Raw genomic sequence first — 14,887 nt, 5'->3', positions numbered from 1 at the left:
GGCAAAAAAAGAAAAAAGAAAGTTTTTTTTAAAGAATACCAGTTTCACAGGTACAGCTTTAGGAATATAGCAGTTCTTCCCCCATACACACCCTCCCACCCCTGCTCCCATACCACATCCTACTCCCTCTCTCATTCCAATCTTCATCAAGATTAGTTTTTAATTAACTTTATATGCAGAAGACCAACTCTATACTAAGTAAAGATTTGCACAGTTTGCACCCACACAGACACACAAAGTATAGAGTACTATTTAAAAACAAGTTTTACACTTAATTCTCATAGCACAATTCATTAAGGCCAGATGTCCTACATGGGGAGCAAGTACACAGTGACTCCTGTTGTTGATTTAATGATACCATTGACATTAATATTTATGACCTCAGTGATCACCCAAGGCTCTTGTCATAAGCTGCCAAGGCTATGGAAGCCTTTTAAGTCCACAAACTCCATCACTATTTAGACAAGGCCATAGCAAAGTGGAAGTTCTCTTCTCCCTCAGAGATAAGTACATCTTTCTTTGATGGCCCCTTCTTTCTATGGGGATCTCACTCTCAGAGATCCTTCATGTAGATCATTCTTTGCCACAATATCTTGGCTTTCCACGTCTGAAAGGTTCTCATGGGCTTTTCACCAGATCCAAATGCCTTAAGGGATGATTCTGAGGTCAGAGTGCTGTTTAGAGCTTCTTCCAGGTCACCCATGCGGGTGCAGGGGGCCAAGGACTTGGGTTGTTATCTACTGCTTTCCCAGGCCATAGCAGAGAGCTGGATCAGAAGTGGAGCAGCCAGGACTGAACCAGCGCCCGTTCTATGAGTCTGCTGTGTGGACTACTTCCCATGTTGGAGCATTGTCTCCTTTTTAATTCTATCTATTGTTATTATTATCAGACACTTGGTCTTATTTAAGTGATCTCTTTGAAACTTAATCCTATCTATATGATCAATTACACACTTATTATGATCACTGTAACACCTAAGATGGCATTAGTACCACCTAGCTTAATGGGATTTGTAGCCCTATGGCAAGTTCTTACCTTTACCCATAGGGGTAAGTCTGTTTGAATGTGTGCAAAACTATACATCTCCTTCTCTTATTCCCACCTTGTTTTTTACTGGGATCTATTTTCAATTGGATTTAAGCACATATGAATAATTCTGCATTAAGAGTTCAGCCAATGGTATTAAGTAAGAAAATAGTAAAAAAAATAAGATAATAAACTGTTACTCAACAGTCAAAACAAGGGCAATTCAAACATTTGCTTCTCATAATGTCAATTTCACATCTACAGGTTTCCTTTTAGGTGCTCTGTTAGTTGTCCCAGATGATGGAGAACATATTGCATTTATCCATTTGGGAATGGCTTATATCACTAAAAATGATGTCTTCCAGATTCATCCATTTTGTTAAAAATGACCAGATTTAATTTTTTACTGCTGTGTAGTATTCCATAGAGTACATATCCAATAATTTCTTTATCCAGTCTTCTGTTAATGACCATTTAGTTGGTTCCATGTCTTAGCTATTGTGAATTGAGCTACAATAAACATGGAGGTGCAGATAGCTCTTTTATTTGCTGATTTCATATCCCTTTCATAAATTCTTTGGAGTGTAATGGCTGGGTCATATGGTAGGACTATATTCAGATTTCTGAGGTACCTTCAAACTATCTTCGATAGTAGTTTTAGCAGTTTGCATTCCCACTGACAGTGGATTAGGGTATCTTTCTCCCCACATCCTGGCCAGCATTTGTTGTTTGTTGGTTTCTGTCTGAAATTCATTCTAGCCGGGGTGAAGTGAAACCTCACTGTGGTTTTGATTTGCATTTCCCTGACAGCTAATGATCCTGAGCATTTTTTCATGTGTCTGTTGGCCATTTCCTCTTTTGAAAAACGTCTGTTTAAGTCTTTGGCCCATCTCTTAACTGGGTTATTTGCTTTGTTGTTGTGGAGTTTCTTGATCTTTTTGTAGATTCTGGTTATTTATCCTTTATTATTTGCATCATTTGTAAATACTTTCTCCCATTTTGTCAGATGCCTCTTCACTTTGCTGACTATTACTTTTCTCATACAGAAACTTCTCAATGTGAAGGAATCTCATTTGTTAAATTTGGCTTTGCCTGCACCCCTGGGTTTTTTTCCAAGAAGTCTCTGCCTGTGCCAATATTCTGCAGGGTTTTTCAAATGTTCTCTAATAATTTGATGGTGTCAGGCCATATATTTAGATCTTTAATCCATGTTGAGTGGATTTTTGTGTAAGGTTTGAGGTAGGGGTCTGGTTTCATACTTCTGTATGTGGAAATCCAGTTTTCCCAGCACCATTTTTTGAAGATATTGTCCTTGCTCCAGGGATTGGTTTTAGCTCCTTGATCAAATATAAATTGGTTGTAGATGTTTGGATTGATTTCTGGTATTTCTATTCTGTTCCATTGGTCTATCCATCTATTTTTGTACCAGTACCAGACTGTTTTGATTATAACTTCTTTGTAGTGTATCTTGAAATCTGGTATTGTGATACGTTCAGTTTTGTTTTTGTTTTATAAGATTGCTTTAGCTATTTGAGTTCTCCTGTGGCCTCCATAAGAATTTCAGCATCATTTTTTCTAGATTTGAGAAGAATGTCTTTGGTGTTTAGTTTGGTATCACATTGAATCTGTAAATTTTTTTCTGAAGAATGGACATTTTGATGATATTAATTCTTCCAAAATATGAACATGGAAGATTTTTCCATTTTTTCTATATTTTCCTATTTCTTTCCTTTTTTATACTATTTTTTTAACTTTTACTTAATGAATATAAATTTCCAAAATACAGAATATGGATTACAATGTCTTCCCCCCCATAATGTCCCTCCAACCCACAACCCTCCCCTTATCCACTTCCTCTCCCCTTCCATTCACATCAAGATTCATTTTCGATTCTCTTTATATACAGAAGATCAGTTTAGCATACATTAAGTAAAGATTTCAACAGTTTGCTCCCACACAGAAACATAAAGTGAAAAATACTGTTTGAGTACTAGTTATAGCATTAAATCTCAATGTACAGCACACTAAGGACAAAGATCCTACATGAGGAGTAAGTGCACAGTGACTCCTGTTGTTGACTTAACAAATTGACACTCTTGTTTATGGCATCAGTAATCACCCGAGGCTCTTGTCATGAGCTGCCAAGCCTATGGAAGCTCCCTGAGTTCGCTGACTCTGATCATATTTAGACAAGGCCATGGTCAAAGTGGAAGTTGTCTCCTCCCTTCAGAGAAAGGTACCTCCTTCTTTGATGACCCATTCTTTCCACTGGGATCTCACTCACGGAGATCTTTCATTTAGGTTTTTTTTTCCCCCAGAGTGTCTTGGCTTTCCATGCCTGAAATACTCTCATGGGCTTTTCAGCCAGATCCGCATGCCTTAAGGGCTCATTATGAGGCCAGAGTGCTGTTTAGGACATTTGCCATTCTATGGGTCTGCTGTGTATCTCACTTCCCATGTTGGATCATTCTCTCCCTTTTTGATTCTATCAGCTAGTATTTGCAGACACTAGTCTTGTTTATGTGATCCCTTTGGTTCTTAGTCCTATCATTATGATCAATTGTGAACAGAAATTGATCACTTGGACTAGTGAGATGGCATTGGTACATGCCACCTCGATGGGATTGAATTCGAATCCCCTGGTATGTTTCTAACTCTACCATTTGAGGTAAGTCAGCATGAGCATGTCCCGAATTGCACATCTCTTCCCTCTCTTATTCCCACTCTTATATTGAAAAGTGATCACTTTTCAGTTAAGTTTCAGCACTTAAGAAGAATTGTGTATTGATTACAATATTCAACCAAAAGTATTAAGTAGAACAAATAAAATAAATACTAAGAGGGATAACATATTAAGCTGCTCATCAACAGTCAGGGTGAGGGCTAATCAAGTCACCGTTTCTCATAGTGTTCATTTCACTTTAACAGGTTTCCTTTTTGGTGCTCAGTTAGTTGTCACCTATCAAGGAGAACAAGTGGTATTTGTCCCTTTGGGATTGGCTTATTTCACTCAACATAATGTTTTCCAAATTCCTAACAGGGATCACATTTCAGTTAAAATTTAAACACCTAAGAATAATTGTGTGTTAATTACAGAGTTCAACCAATGCTACTAGAACAAAAAAAATACTAAAATGGATAAAGTATTACATTGTACATCAACCGTCAGGACAAGAGCTGATCAAGTCACTGTTTCTCATAGTGTCCATTTCACTTCAACAAGTTTCCCCTTTGGTGCTCAGTTAGTTGTCGCCGATCAGGGAGAACATATGATATTTGTTCCTTTGGGACTGGCTTAATCCTATTTCTTTCTTTAATGTTCTTAATTCTCATCATAGAGATCTTTGACATCCTTGGTTAAATTTATTCCAAGGCATTTGATTTGTTTTGTAACTATTGTGAATGAAATTATCTTAGAAGTTTTTTGTCAGACATGGAATTGTCTGTGTATAACAAGGCTGTTGATTTTTGTGTATTGACTTTACATCCTGCTACTTTACCAAACTCTCCAATGAGTTCCAACAGTCTCTTAGTGAAGTGATTTGGATCCCCTATATATAGAATCATGTCATCTGCAAAAAGGGATACTTTGACTTCTTCCTTCCCAATTTGTATTCCTTTGATTTCTTTTTCTTGCCTAATGGCTCTGCCTAAAAATTCTAGAAGTATATTGAATAGCAATGGTGAGAGTGTGCATCCCTGTCTGGTACCAGATCTTAGTGGGAATGCTTCCAACTTTTCCTCATTCAGGACATCACTGGCCATGGTTTGTCATAAATTGTCTTGATTGTGCTGAGAAATGTTCCTTCTATACCCAATTTGCTTAGAGTTTTAATCATGAAATGGTGTTGTATTTTATCAAATTCTTTCTCTGCATCTATTGAGATAATCATATGGTTTTTGTTCTGCAGTTTGTTAATATGATGTATCACATTGTTTGATTTGTGAATGTTGAGCCATCCCTGCATACTGAGGATAAATCCCACTTGGTCTGGGTGGATGATCTTTCTGATATGTTGTTGAATATTCGATTGGCTAGAATTTTGTTGAGGATTTGTGCTTCTATGCTCATCAGGAAAATTGGTCTGTAATTCTCTTTCCCTGCGGCATCTATTTCAGGTTTAGGAATTAAGGTGATTCTGGCTTTGTAGAACGAATTTGGGAGGATTCCCTCTCAATTGTTCTGAATAGTTTGAGAAGAATTGGAGTTAGTTCTTTAAATGTCTGGTAGAATTCAGCAGTGAATCCATCCGGTCCTGGGCCTTTCTTTGTTGGGAGGGCCTTTATTACTAATTCAATTTCTACGTTGGTTATGGGTCTGTTTAGGTTTTCCATGTTTTCAAGCTCAATTTAGGTAAGTTGTATGTGTCCAGGAATCTATCCATTTCTTCTGGGTTCCCCAGTTTGTTGGCATACAGCTCTTTGTAGTAATTTCTGATGATTCTTTTTATTTCTGTGGTATCTGTTGTTCCATTTCCTTTTTCATCTCTAATTTTATTGTTTTGGGTCTTCTTTCTCCTTTTTTTTGGCTAGCTGGGCCAATGGTGTGTCAATTGTGTTTATTTTTTCAAAAAAACCTACTCTTCATTTTGCTGACATTTTGTATTTTTTTGGATTCAATTTTGTTGATTTCTTCTCTAATTTTAATTATTTCTTTTCTCCTACTAATATGGGGTTTGGTTTGCTGTTATTTTTCAAGATCCTTGAGATGCATCGAAAGCTCATTTATTTGGTGGTTTTCCAATTTCTTGATGTAGGCACCTATTGCTATAAAGTTTCCTCTTGACACTGCTTTTATTGTAGCCCATAAGTTTTTTGTGTTATCTTCATTTGTTTCCAGAATGTTTTTTTATTTCTTTTATGATTTCTTCAGTGATCCACTGTTCATTCAGGAGCACGCTGTTTAGGCTACATGTGTTTCCATATGCTCTAGAGATTCCTGAGTTGCTGATTTCCAGCTTCATTACATTGTGGTATTAGAAGATGCATGGTATGATTTCAACTTTTTAAAATTTGCTGAGACTTGCTTTATGGCCAGAATATGTGGTCAATCCTAGAGAAAATTCCATGAATTGCTGAGAAGAATGTATATAATGCAACTGTAGGATGAAAAGTACTGTAGATATCTGTTAGGTCCATTTGGTCTATAGTGTTGATTAAATCTGCTGTTTCCTTATTGATTTTCTGCCTCGTTGATTTGCCTATTGCTGAAAGTGGAGAATTGAAGTGGTGGAATGAGAAGGCCGTGCCAAGATGGCCACTGGCATGCGAGCATCAGTTACTCAGGAAATGGTTTGGAAACCATTCTGTTTTTCTTATCCCACAGGAAACCTGGGCTGGCTATAGCTCAGTGGTTCCTTCCACACAGTAGCTATTTGAAGGAAACCTAACTTTACTTGGGAAAAGGGGGAAGTGGGTAAAAGTAAGGACATATATCTACACAAACCAGAATTCCCAATGGTTCCCTCCCTTATAGTAAACACAAGCCTTTGTACCTGAACCATTCTGTGTACTTCCTTCTGCTGAAGTGTTCAGAGTTTAATGATTAATTAACATTAACATAAATTTCTAAGAGGAATTGCAGTGAATTATTCTGCAGGTAAACGTTTCATTACGGTACCAGCAGAAAAAAATACGAATTTGATGTAGAAGCCAAAATGCATGAGGTACACACATGGATTTCTTAACACTGGGAATCTTTTCCTATGAAATGGGTAGGTATTACTAGAAACTGTATTTTGAAGAAAGGTTGATGCTTTTATACCCTACTTTGGAACTCCTAGGATTTACAATGCACCCACAAAATGTTAAAGCCATGTCCCCTATATTCCTGCACTTTTTAAGAAAGGTAGTTGCCACCAGTAAATAAAGAAACACAAACAATCCAGGCTCCAGTAATAGAATTAGATTTAGTCAGTAAAGAAGAATGACTTCATTTCTATTGCTTCTATTGATGCTAATGCCCTAAGATGACAAACGAGGTTATTCATTCTCTCCCGTGCGATGCCACAAATTACTTTTTCTGTTTCTCGCTTCCTTTTCTAATTATTGCTATCTTCTCATTCTCTTCTTTACTTTTCTGCTCCCTCCTCATTATTTCTCATTCCTTCCTTCTATTCCAGTCAGGGGCTGTCCCCTGCTAGCCATTTCTCAATGCTCTTCTACGCTAGCCTATATCCTTCTGCCTACTTCCAAGTCATCTGTTTCTCATCAGAGCTCCAGAGACAGTAGCACATGCATTTTGCTGATCAGGAATGTACTCCCTGTCATCCTGTGGATTGGGGAAGTGATGGCAGTAACTTAGGGTATACTAGCCCAGTGATTTGTAAAATTTTGAATGTGGCAACTAAACACTGAGAAGTAATTAAGGCAGATACCATAAACAATAGGGCCAGATATGCCATCACGCTAAATAAGGCTGTGTTCTTACTTTACACTATCTTCCTTAGTGTATTTTACACACACACACACACACACATACACATACATATAGGTAGACTCATACCAAAAAAAAAAAAAGTAAAGAAGAGTCAGGCTGGCTAAGATAATTATCCAGAGTTTGATTTAAGCCAAATTTTATGGACCCACACCAGGTACAAATTGGCAGCAAACTAAACGTTCAGACCATTAAAAACCAGCATATGGGAGCTAGCGCTGTGGCACAGCAGGTGAAGCTGCCTGCATGCAGTGCCAGCATCAAAAATTCATGCTGGTTCATGCTCCAGCTGCTCCACTTGCAATCCAGCTCTCAGCTATGGCCTGGGAAAATAGTAGAAGATGACCCAAGTGCTTGGGCCCCTGCACCCATATGGGAGACCCAGAAGAAGCTCCCGGCTCCTGGCTTCGGAGAGGCGCAGCTCTGGTTGTTGCAGCCAATTAGGGAGTGAACCAGCAGTTGGAAGACCTTTCTCTGTATATATATCCAACTATCTCTGCCTCTCCTCTCTCTGTGTAACTCTGACCTTCAAATAAATAAATAAATCTTTAAAAATAATAACCACAATATGTACCTCATTAGCCTTGGGGTTCAAGCAAAGCTCAAATCCTGTTGATATTGATCTTTATTTAATCTCCTTTTATACTGCAAGAATTAAAAATTAAAGCAATGGGAGTGGATATGTGGCATTGTTTGGGACACTGGCATCCCGTATTTGAGTGCCTGGCTTCAAGTCCTAGTTCCACTCTTGATTCTAGCTTCCTGCTAATATGTACCCACTTTGTGATGTTGCAGGTCTATGAATCAAGTATTTGAGTTCCTGCCACACACATGGGAGACCCAAAATCTGAGTTCCCAGCTCCTGGTTTTGGCCCAGTCCAACCCCAGCTGTTGCAGGCATTTGGGAAGTAAACCAGCATATAACAGATCTTTTTCAGTCTGTCTGTCTCTTTCTGTCTGTATGTCTCTCTCCACCCCTGCTCTGCCTTTCAAATTATTTTAAAAAAGTAATAAACCTGAATATTTTTAACAGCTTCATCCTCTCTCAGAGTGCAGAGATATTCTTAAATAACAAAAATATTCAAATATAAACATGGACACACACACACGTGAATTCAAATACACAAATTAAAAGATGTAAAGGAGTTAAATGTAACAAAAGCTCTGTATCTGGCATTAATTATCTAAAATTTGAGGTAAGTGGTCTTCATTATGTTCTTCTTCCAGTGCTCCTAGAATTATAACCATAAAAGCTAAATCGTAGAGATTTTCTTAGTAAAAATGTGATTAAAGTACCTAAATCATCACACAGCAAGTCAAAACCAAAGTATTTCAGAGAAAACATACATTGGATGACTTGTGGATAGAAGCAAACATTTTCATCCTTAGTATAAACAACTGGTCTTGTCTGTCCATCTGACCAAAGTCCAACAAACAATCCAGGGCTCCTCGCAGATTCCAAACTTATGGATGCATTTTCCAAGTTCTTCTTAATTTTAAAATGACAGTCAACGTCTCCTGTACCCTACAATCAATACATGCTTTCGTAAGTGTGAGCCAACACTGAAACCAGTAATTTTGCAAGAATATTGTTTTACTTAAGTTTCAAAACATCATGATAAATTCAGAACATTTTCCTGTTAATTGCACTGTGTGATTCATCAAGTTCCCTAAGATCTAGAAACAGAGACCACCTGATAGGCAGAGGCAATGGCTTATGCCTTTGAGGAAAACCCTCTGAATCACAAAGGAGCTTCATTTAAGGACAGTGTAGTGTCTGCTGTGTTTCATTTCAGAGGGGCTGACTTATAGACGTGAACACAGTACACTAAAATATGAAGTTTTACTCTTCATAAAATAGCCATGCACTGCTTGATGGGGATACTTTCTGAGAAATGTATCAGTAACAAATTTCTTCATTATGTGAACATTGTAGCTTGGACTTACAGAAACCTAACAGAAAAACTTATGTCACATACAGGTTCAATAATGTGTGTAACGTGTATGTGTGTGTATGTGTGCGTGCATGCGTGTATGATATAGCCTATTACTCCCAAGGACCATGATGAACAAAACAACAGGAGATAAAATCAAGCAGAAGAGAAAATGATGCAATCGATAGATGCAGTAAACATGAGATATATGAGGCTGCATCTGGCATAACACAGTTCAGTACTTTAAAGTAAGTTTTTCTTCATCAGTAGTATACTTAACAATAGTATAGCAAATACATACATCAACAGCAATCATTTATTATCATTCTCAAGTATTATGTATTGGACATACTGTATGTACTATGCTTTTATATCACTGACAGTGCAGGTGTGTTTAAGACAGCTCGCCATAAACCTGGGTGTAGCACAATGTGCTACAACAGCTCTGATATCACTGGGTAATAGGAATTTCTCCACGTCATTGTGATCTAATGGTACTGCTATCACATATGTAGCCTGTCATTGACAAGATATCATTCAGTGCATGACTGTAAAATGAGGGAAGAGGAAAAAATGTACTTCTTTATCATAAATCCATTTACACTTAAATATAAACCAAGTTTCCATACACAAATTACACACAGCATTTGGCAAAACATTCAGTAATTAGGTGCTTAGGAGTAAGCCTTATACTTATCAGATCATTAAAATCACCTTTCCCTTTTTTAGGATATTAATAATCAAATATTGGAAAATATTTCATCTTCCATTGTGCAAAAGTTTTCTTATAATATTTCACAGTTCTAGAAAATGAATTTTTTGATAACAAACTAAAATTTTCATTAGAAGCTATTATTTTAGAAAACTGATAGAAATTTAGAAAACTATCTTTCTATAACGGAAAATTATATCCTAATTTCCATTCAAATATGAGATTCTTGTAGGTAAGAATCATGCCTGTTTCTCTTTCTCATTTTATAAATATAAATTAAGCAACTTTTATCTCTAGTTCTCATTATGGATACAGTAAGACTCTGGCCTTGATTCATTTATGGTCAAGTACAGGAGACAACTACACATGTAGTTGACAATAAGTCCAATAGGATACAGCCAGACTCCTGGGGTGTGGGGAAAGAAGAAAAAAGGCACCGAATTCAGGAGAATCAGGAAAGACTTCCTGGAGAAGGTGAAGTAAGTATTAAATAACACCAAGCTAAGGAAAGAAAGCTGAGCTGGGGGTGAACCTAGGGAATGAACAAAGGCAGAGAGGCAGCAGGCAGCATGATATGTAGATGAATAAGCTTGCTGACATTGATGAACACCAGAGAGAAGGTAAGAGCAGAAAAGTAGGTTCAGTTTGTATGCCACCCAGGGAGTTTGGGCTTTAACTCAGATCACAGGGATTACTGATGGATTTTATGAACATATGTTAAACTGCCTTCAAGACATTTCTTGAATGTCTTTCTAATACCTCTCCAACAGAAAAATCCCATATTTACCCAATTAGCTAGTTATGCATCCCTTTTTTGTTTTCTAATAACTATTAACATGACCTTTGTTCTGCATTCTACCTCCTCATGTAGTCTTGGAGATTCCATTTATTTTTCTTTAGTAAAACTTACTTTTTAGAAGTTTTGGATTTACAGAAAAATTCAGTACAGAGTTCCCATTTAAATGTCTACACTCAATTTTCCTTATTATTACCATCATACATTCATACAATATGTTTGTTACAATTAATGACCCAATGCTGATACATTAGTATTAGCCTATACTTTATTTAGGTTTCCTTAATTTTTATCAAATGTCTTTATCTGTCTGTCCAGGATCTTATTAAGGGTATCACATTCATGTAACAATCATGTCTCCTTAGGCTCCTCTTTGCTATGGCAGTTTCCCAGACTTTCCTTGTTTTTCAGTCCTTGAAAATTTTCAGTACAGGTCAGAATTGTTAACATACACCCCCATGAGAAACAACTTCATCGTCTAGAGTACAGTATGCAATTCCCTTTTGCCTTTAGTCTTACTGACTCCCTTTACTTACAGAGATAGGTCAGTACCTATTCTCATAATCCTCTTCTCAGTTCTTTCATATGAATGACTTTTGTCACCATCTGCATTCTTTCCTGAGACTTCTGAACAATGTTTATCTACATATGTTAAGATTCACTCTATGTGCTATATAGTCCTATAGATTTTGTCAAATGCATAATGTCTAGTGTCTCCCAATACAGTGGCACACAAATCCACTATGTCTCTTATTCATCCTCTCTTCATTCTTATCTAATCTCTAGCAACCACTACTGACTTTATTTTCCTTAGTTTTGCATTTTTCAGAATGTCATATAATTGGAATTGTATAATATGCAGCCTTTTCACACTGGCTTCTTACATTTAGTAATATGAATTGTTAAAGTTACTTCAATATGTTTTCATGGCTTATAGCTCATTACTTTTAATTGCTAAACAATATTTCACTGTATGGGTATACCCCAGAATATCCATTCAGCTAGTAAAGCACATCTTGGTGATTCCCTATTTCAGGTGATTATGGAAAAAGCTGCTATAAACATTTACATTCAATTTTGTGAAAGCATATGATGTGTATCTAGAATCGTTTTTGTATGTAGACATTGTCTTTATTCTTTTGCCAAGTATCAGTTGACTCTACTTTTGAGGGTCCATTTCCAAGCTCTGTATTCTATCCTATTAATTCTTGCATCTTTTCTTTCAATACCACTCTGTCTTAATCACTACAGCCTCACAGTAAGTCTTTGTTTTTCTTTTTTCTTTTTTTATTTTTATTTATTTATTTATTTATTTTTTTTTTTTGACAGGCAGAGTGGACAATGAGAGAGACAGACAGAGAGAAAGGTCTTCCTTTGCCGTTGGTTCACCCTCCAATGGCCGCCGAGGCTGGTGCGCTGCGGCCAGCGCACCGCACTGATCTGATAGCTGGAGCCAGGTACTTATCCTGTTCTCCTACGGGGTGCAGGGCCCAAGGACTTGGGCCATCCTCCACTGCACTCCCTGGCCACAGCAGAGAGCTGGCCTGGAAGAGGGGCAACCAGGACAAAATCCGGCACCCTGACTGGAACTAGAACCCGGTGTGCCGGCGCCGCAAGGCGGAGGATTAGCCTAGTTAGCTGTGGCACTGGCCAACACAGTAAGTCTTGAAATTGAGTTTGGCCAGTCCTCTGATTTTGTTTCTTTTCATTGTTTTTTGAGATATTCTTGAACCTTTGCTTTTCATAGAGACTTATGACCAGTTTATAAATATCTATAAAATAGTTTGTTGCTATTATATTGAAAATATGTGGGTAAGAGCTGACACTAGGCTTGAGTATCCAAATCCATAAACATGGACTATCTGTTCTTTTTTTAAAGATTTTCTTTAATTTCTTTCATCAGAGTTTCATATATTTCTATATAAGCATTTTGCACATATTTTGTGAAATTCACACCTTATTTTTTGTGATGTAGCTGGTGTTTTTAACATCAAAATTCAATTGTTATTTACTAGTATAAGAAAGCAATTGCAAGCCGGCGCCGTGGCTGAATAGGCTAATCCTCCGCCTTGTGGCGCCGGCACACTGGGTTCTAGTCCCGGTCAGGGTGCTGGATTCTGTCCCGGTTGCCCCTCTTCCAGTCCAGCTCTCTGCTGTGGCCAGGGAGTGCAGTGGAGGATGGCCCAAGTGCTTGGGCCCTGCACCCGCATGGGAGACCAGGATAAGCACCTGGCTCCCGCCTTCGGATCAGCACAAGTGCAGCGGCCGCAGCGCGCCAGCCATGGCGGCCATTGGAGGGTGAACCAACGGCAAAAGGAAGACCTCTCTCTCTCTGTCTCTCTTTCACTGTCCACTCTGCCTGTCAAAAAAAAAAAAAAAAGAAAGCAATTGCACTATGACCTTGTTATAATCATTATAATCATTTATTAGTTTAATTTCTGCTGACTCTTTGGTATTTCCTTCATAATAATATTACCTGTAAAAAAAGATAAGTTTTTTATTTCTTCTTTCCCAACATATATTCATTTTACTTCCTTCTCCTATTTTATTACACTAGCTATGACTACAGTAAAATTTTCAGTAGGAGTAGTATGAGGGGGCATCCTTGCTTTGTTCCTAATCTGAGGGGTAAAGCATCTAGTTTCTCACCCATTAAGTATTATTTTATATGTAAGTGTGTTGTGGATATTTTAATGAGGTGAGAAAGTTATAGATGTGCTTTATGAAGATGAGAAAGTTACCATCTATTCACTATTGTTTTCATTTTGTTTTATACCAATATTCAATCATCCACTATTACTAAATATTCCATAAAAATATTTATCAAACTTGGCTCAGACACTTCAGTTTTATTACTACTTCCCAGACCTCATCTCATAACTAGATAACTACAACAACTAATTGAAATAAAGATACTATTTTTGACTTATCAAACTAATATTTTCTTATTGATAATTGTCCCAAGGATCTCTTAACTCCTAGATCAAGAATGATCATGTGCCTTAGGTAAGTAAAATCTAGCCTAGAACAAATAAATCTTTGCTCAGCTTTGTTTCCAAATAGAAGGGCTTCAAGAACTCTGTAGCAAATAAATAAATGAAAGAAAAGTGTTTTCATTTGCACTAAGAAGGTTTTTCTTAATATTTTTCAAGTGATCTACTTTCAGTTTACTTTATACTCATAGGATTAACTTTACACTAAGTAAAGAGTTCAACAAATAGTAAAAAGGAAAAAACACTGTTCTTCAACAGTAGAGACAAGGGTTATAAACAATCATCAAATTTCAAAATGTCATTTTCACTCCTATACACTCTACTTTTGTCACTCTATTAGATCAGGGAAAATATATGACATTTGTCTTTATGGGAACTGGTTTATTTCACTAAGTATAATGGTTGTAATTTCATCCATTTTGTTGCAAAAGAAAAGATTTCATTCTTTGAGAGACATCTGGGTTGATTCCATATCCTAGCTATTGTGAATTGAGCTGCTATAAACATGGGGGTACAAATAACTCTTTCATATGCTGATTTCATTTCTCTTGGGTAAATTCCCAAGTGTGAGATAGCTGTGTCATTTGGAATATATATTTTCAGCTTTCTAAAGTATCTCCATTCCACAGTGGCTATACTAGTTTACATTCGCACCAACAGTGAATTGGGGTATCTTTCCCCCCACATCCTCATCAGCCTTTGTTGTTTGTTTATTTCTGTATGAGAAACATTCTAACCAGGGTGAGGTGAAACCTCACTGTGATTTTTTTTTTTACTGTATAGATTTCTTTTTTTTTCAAAATTTTTTGTAAAAAATACTTATCTTTTAATTCATTTTTTCTGATGACTTTTTGATGCATTCTTACCTGCATCTATAAATATATATGTCAAATCATTTTAATATCTTTATCTTTCTTTACTTTTATTTAATGAATATAAATTTCCAAAATACAGCTTATGGATTACAATGGCTCCCCCCCCGACATAACG

General features: G+C 37.0%; 1 protein-coding gene across 6 annotated transcripts in view; it reads right to left on the bottom strand.

Annotated features, from left to right (window-relative positions):
- Nucleotides 1-14,887, bottom strand: part of RP1 (RP1 axonemal microtubule associated) — a 376,321-nt gene that overhangs the window by 160,098 nt on the left and 201,336 nt on the right. For all 6 annotated transcript variants that reach the window (XR_016235656.1, XM_089335241.1, XM_089335243.1 and 3 more), the window contains exon 16: nt 8,810-8,987. Coding sequence is in view for 5 of the 6 variants with exons in the window: in XM_089335241.1 (XP_089191367.1) it covers nt 8,810-8,987 (178 nt within the window). In the remaining variant the exon portion in view is untranslated. The remainder of the gene's footprint in view (nt 1-8,809; nt 8,988-14,887) is intronic.

This window comes from Oryctolagus cuniculus, chromosome 6 (assembly GCF_051225735.1).
Source record: "Oryctolagus cuniculus isolate XC-2025 breed Fujian yellow rabbit chromosome 6, ASM5122573v1, whole genome shotgun sequence".
Classification (NCBI taxonomy): Eukaryota; Metazoa; Chordata; class Mammalia; order Lagomorpha; family Leporidae; genus Oryctolagus; species Oryctolagus cuniculus.
The sequence above is the reverse complement of the archived record's forward strand: the minus strand, read 5'-3'. Positions and strand labels throughout refer to the sequence as shown.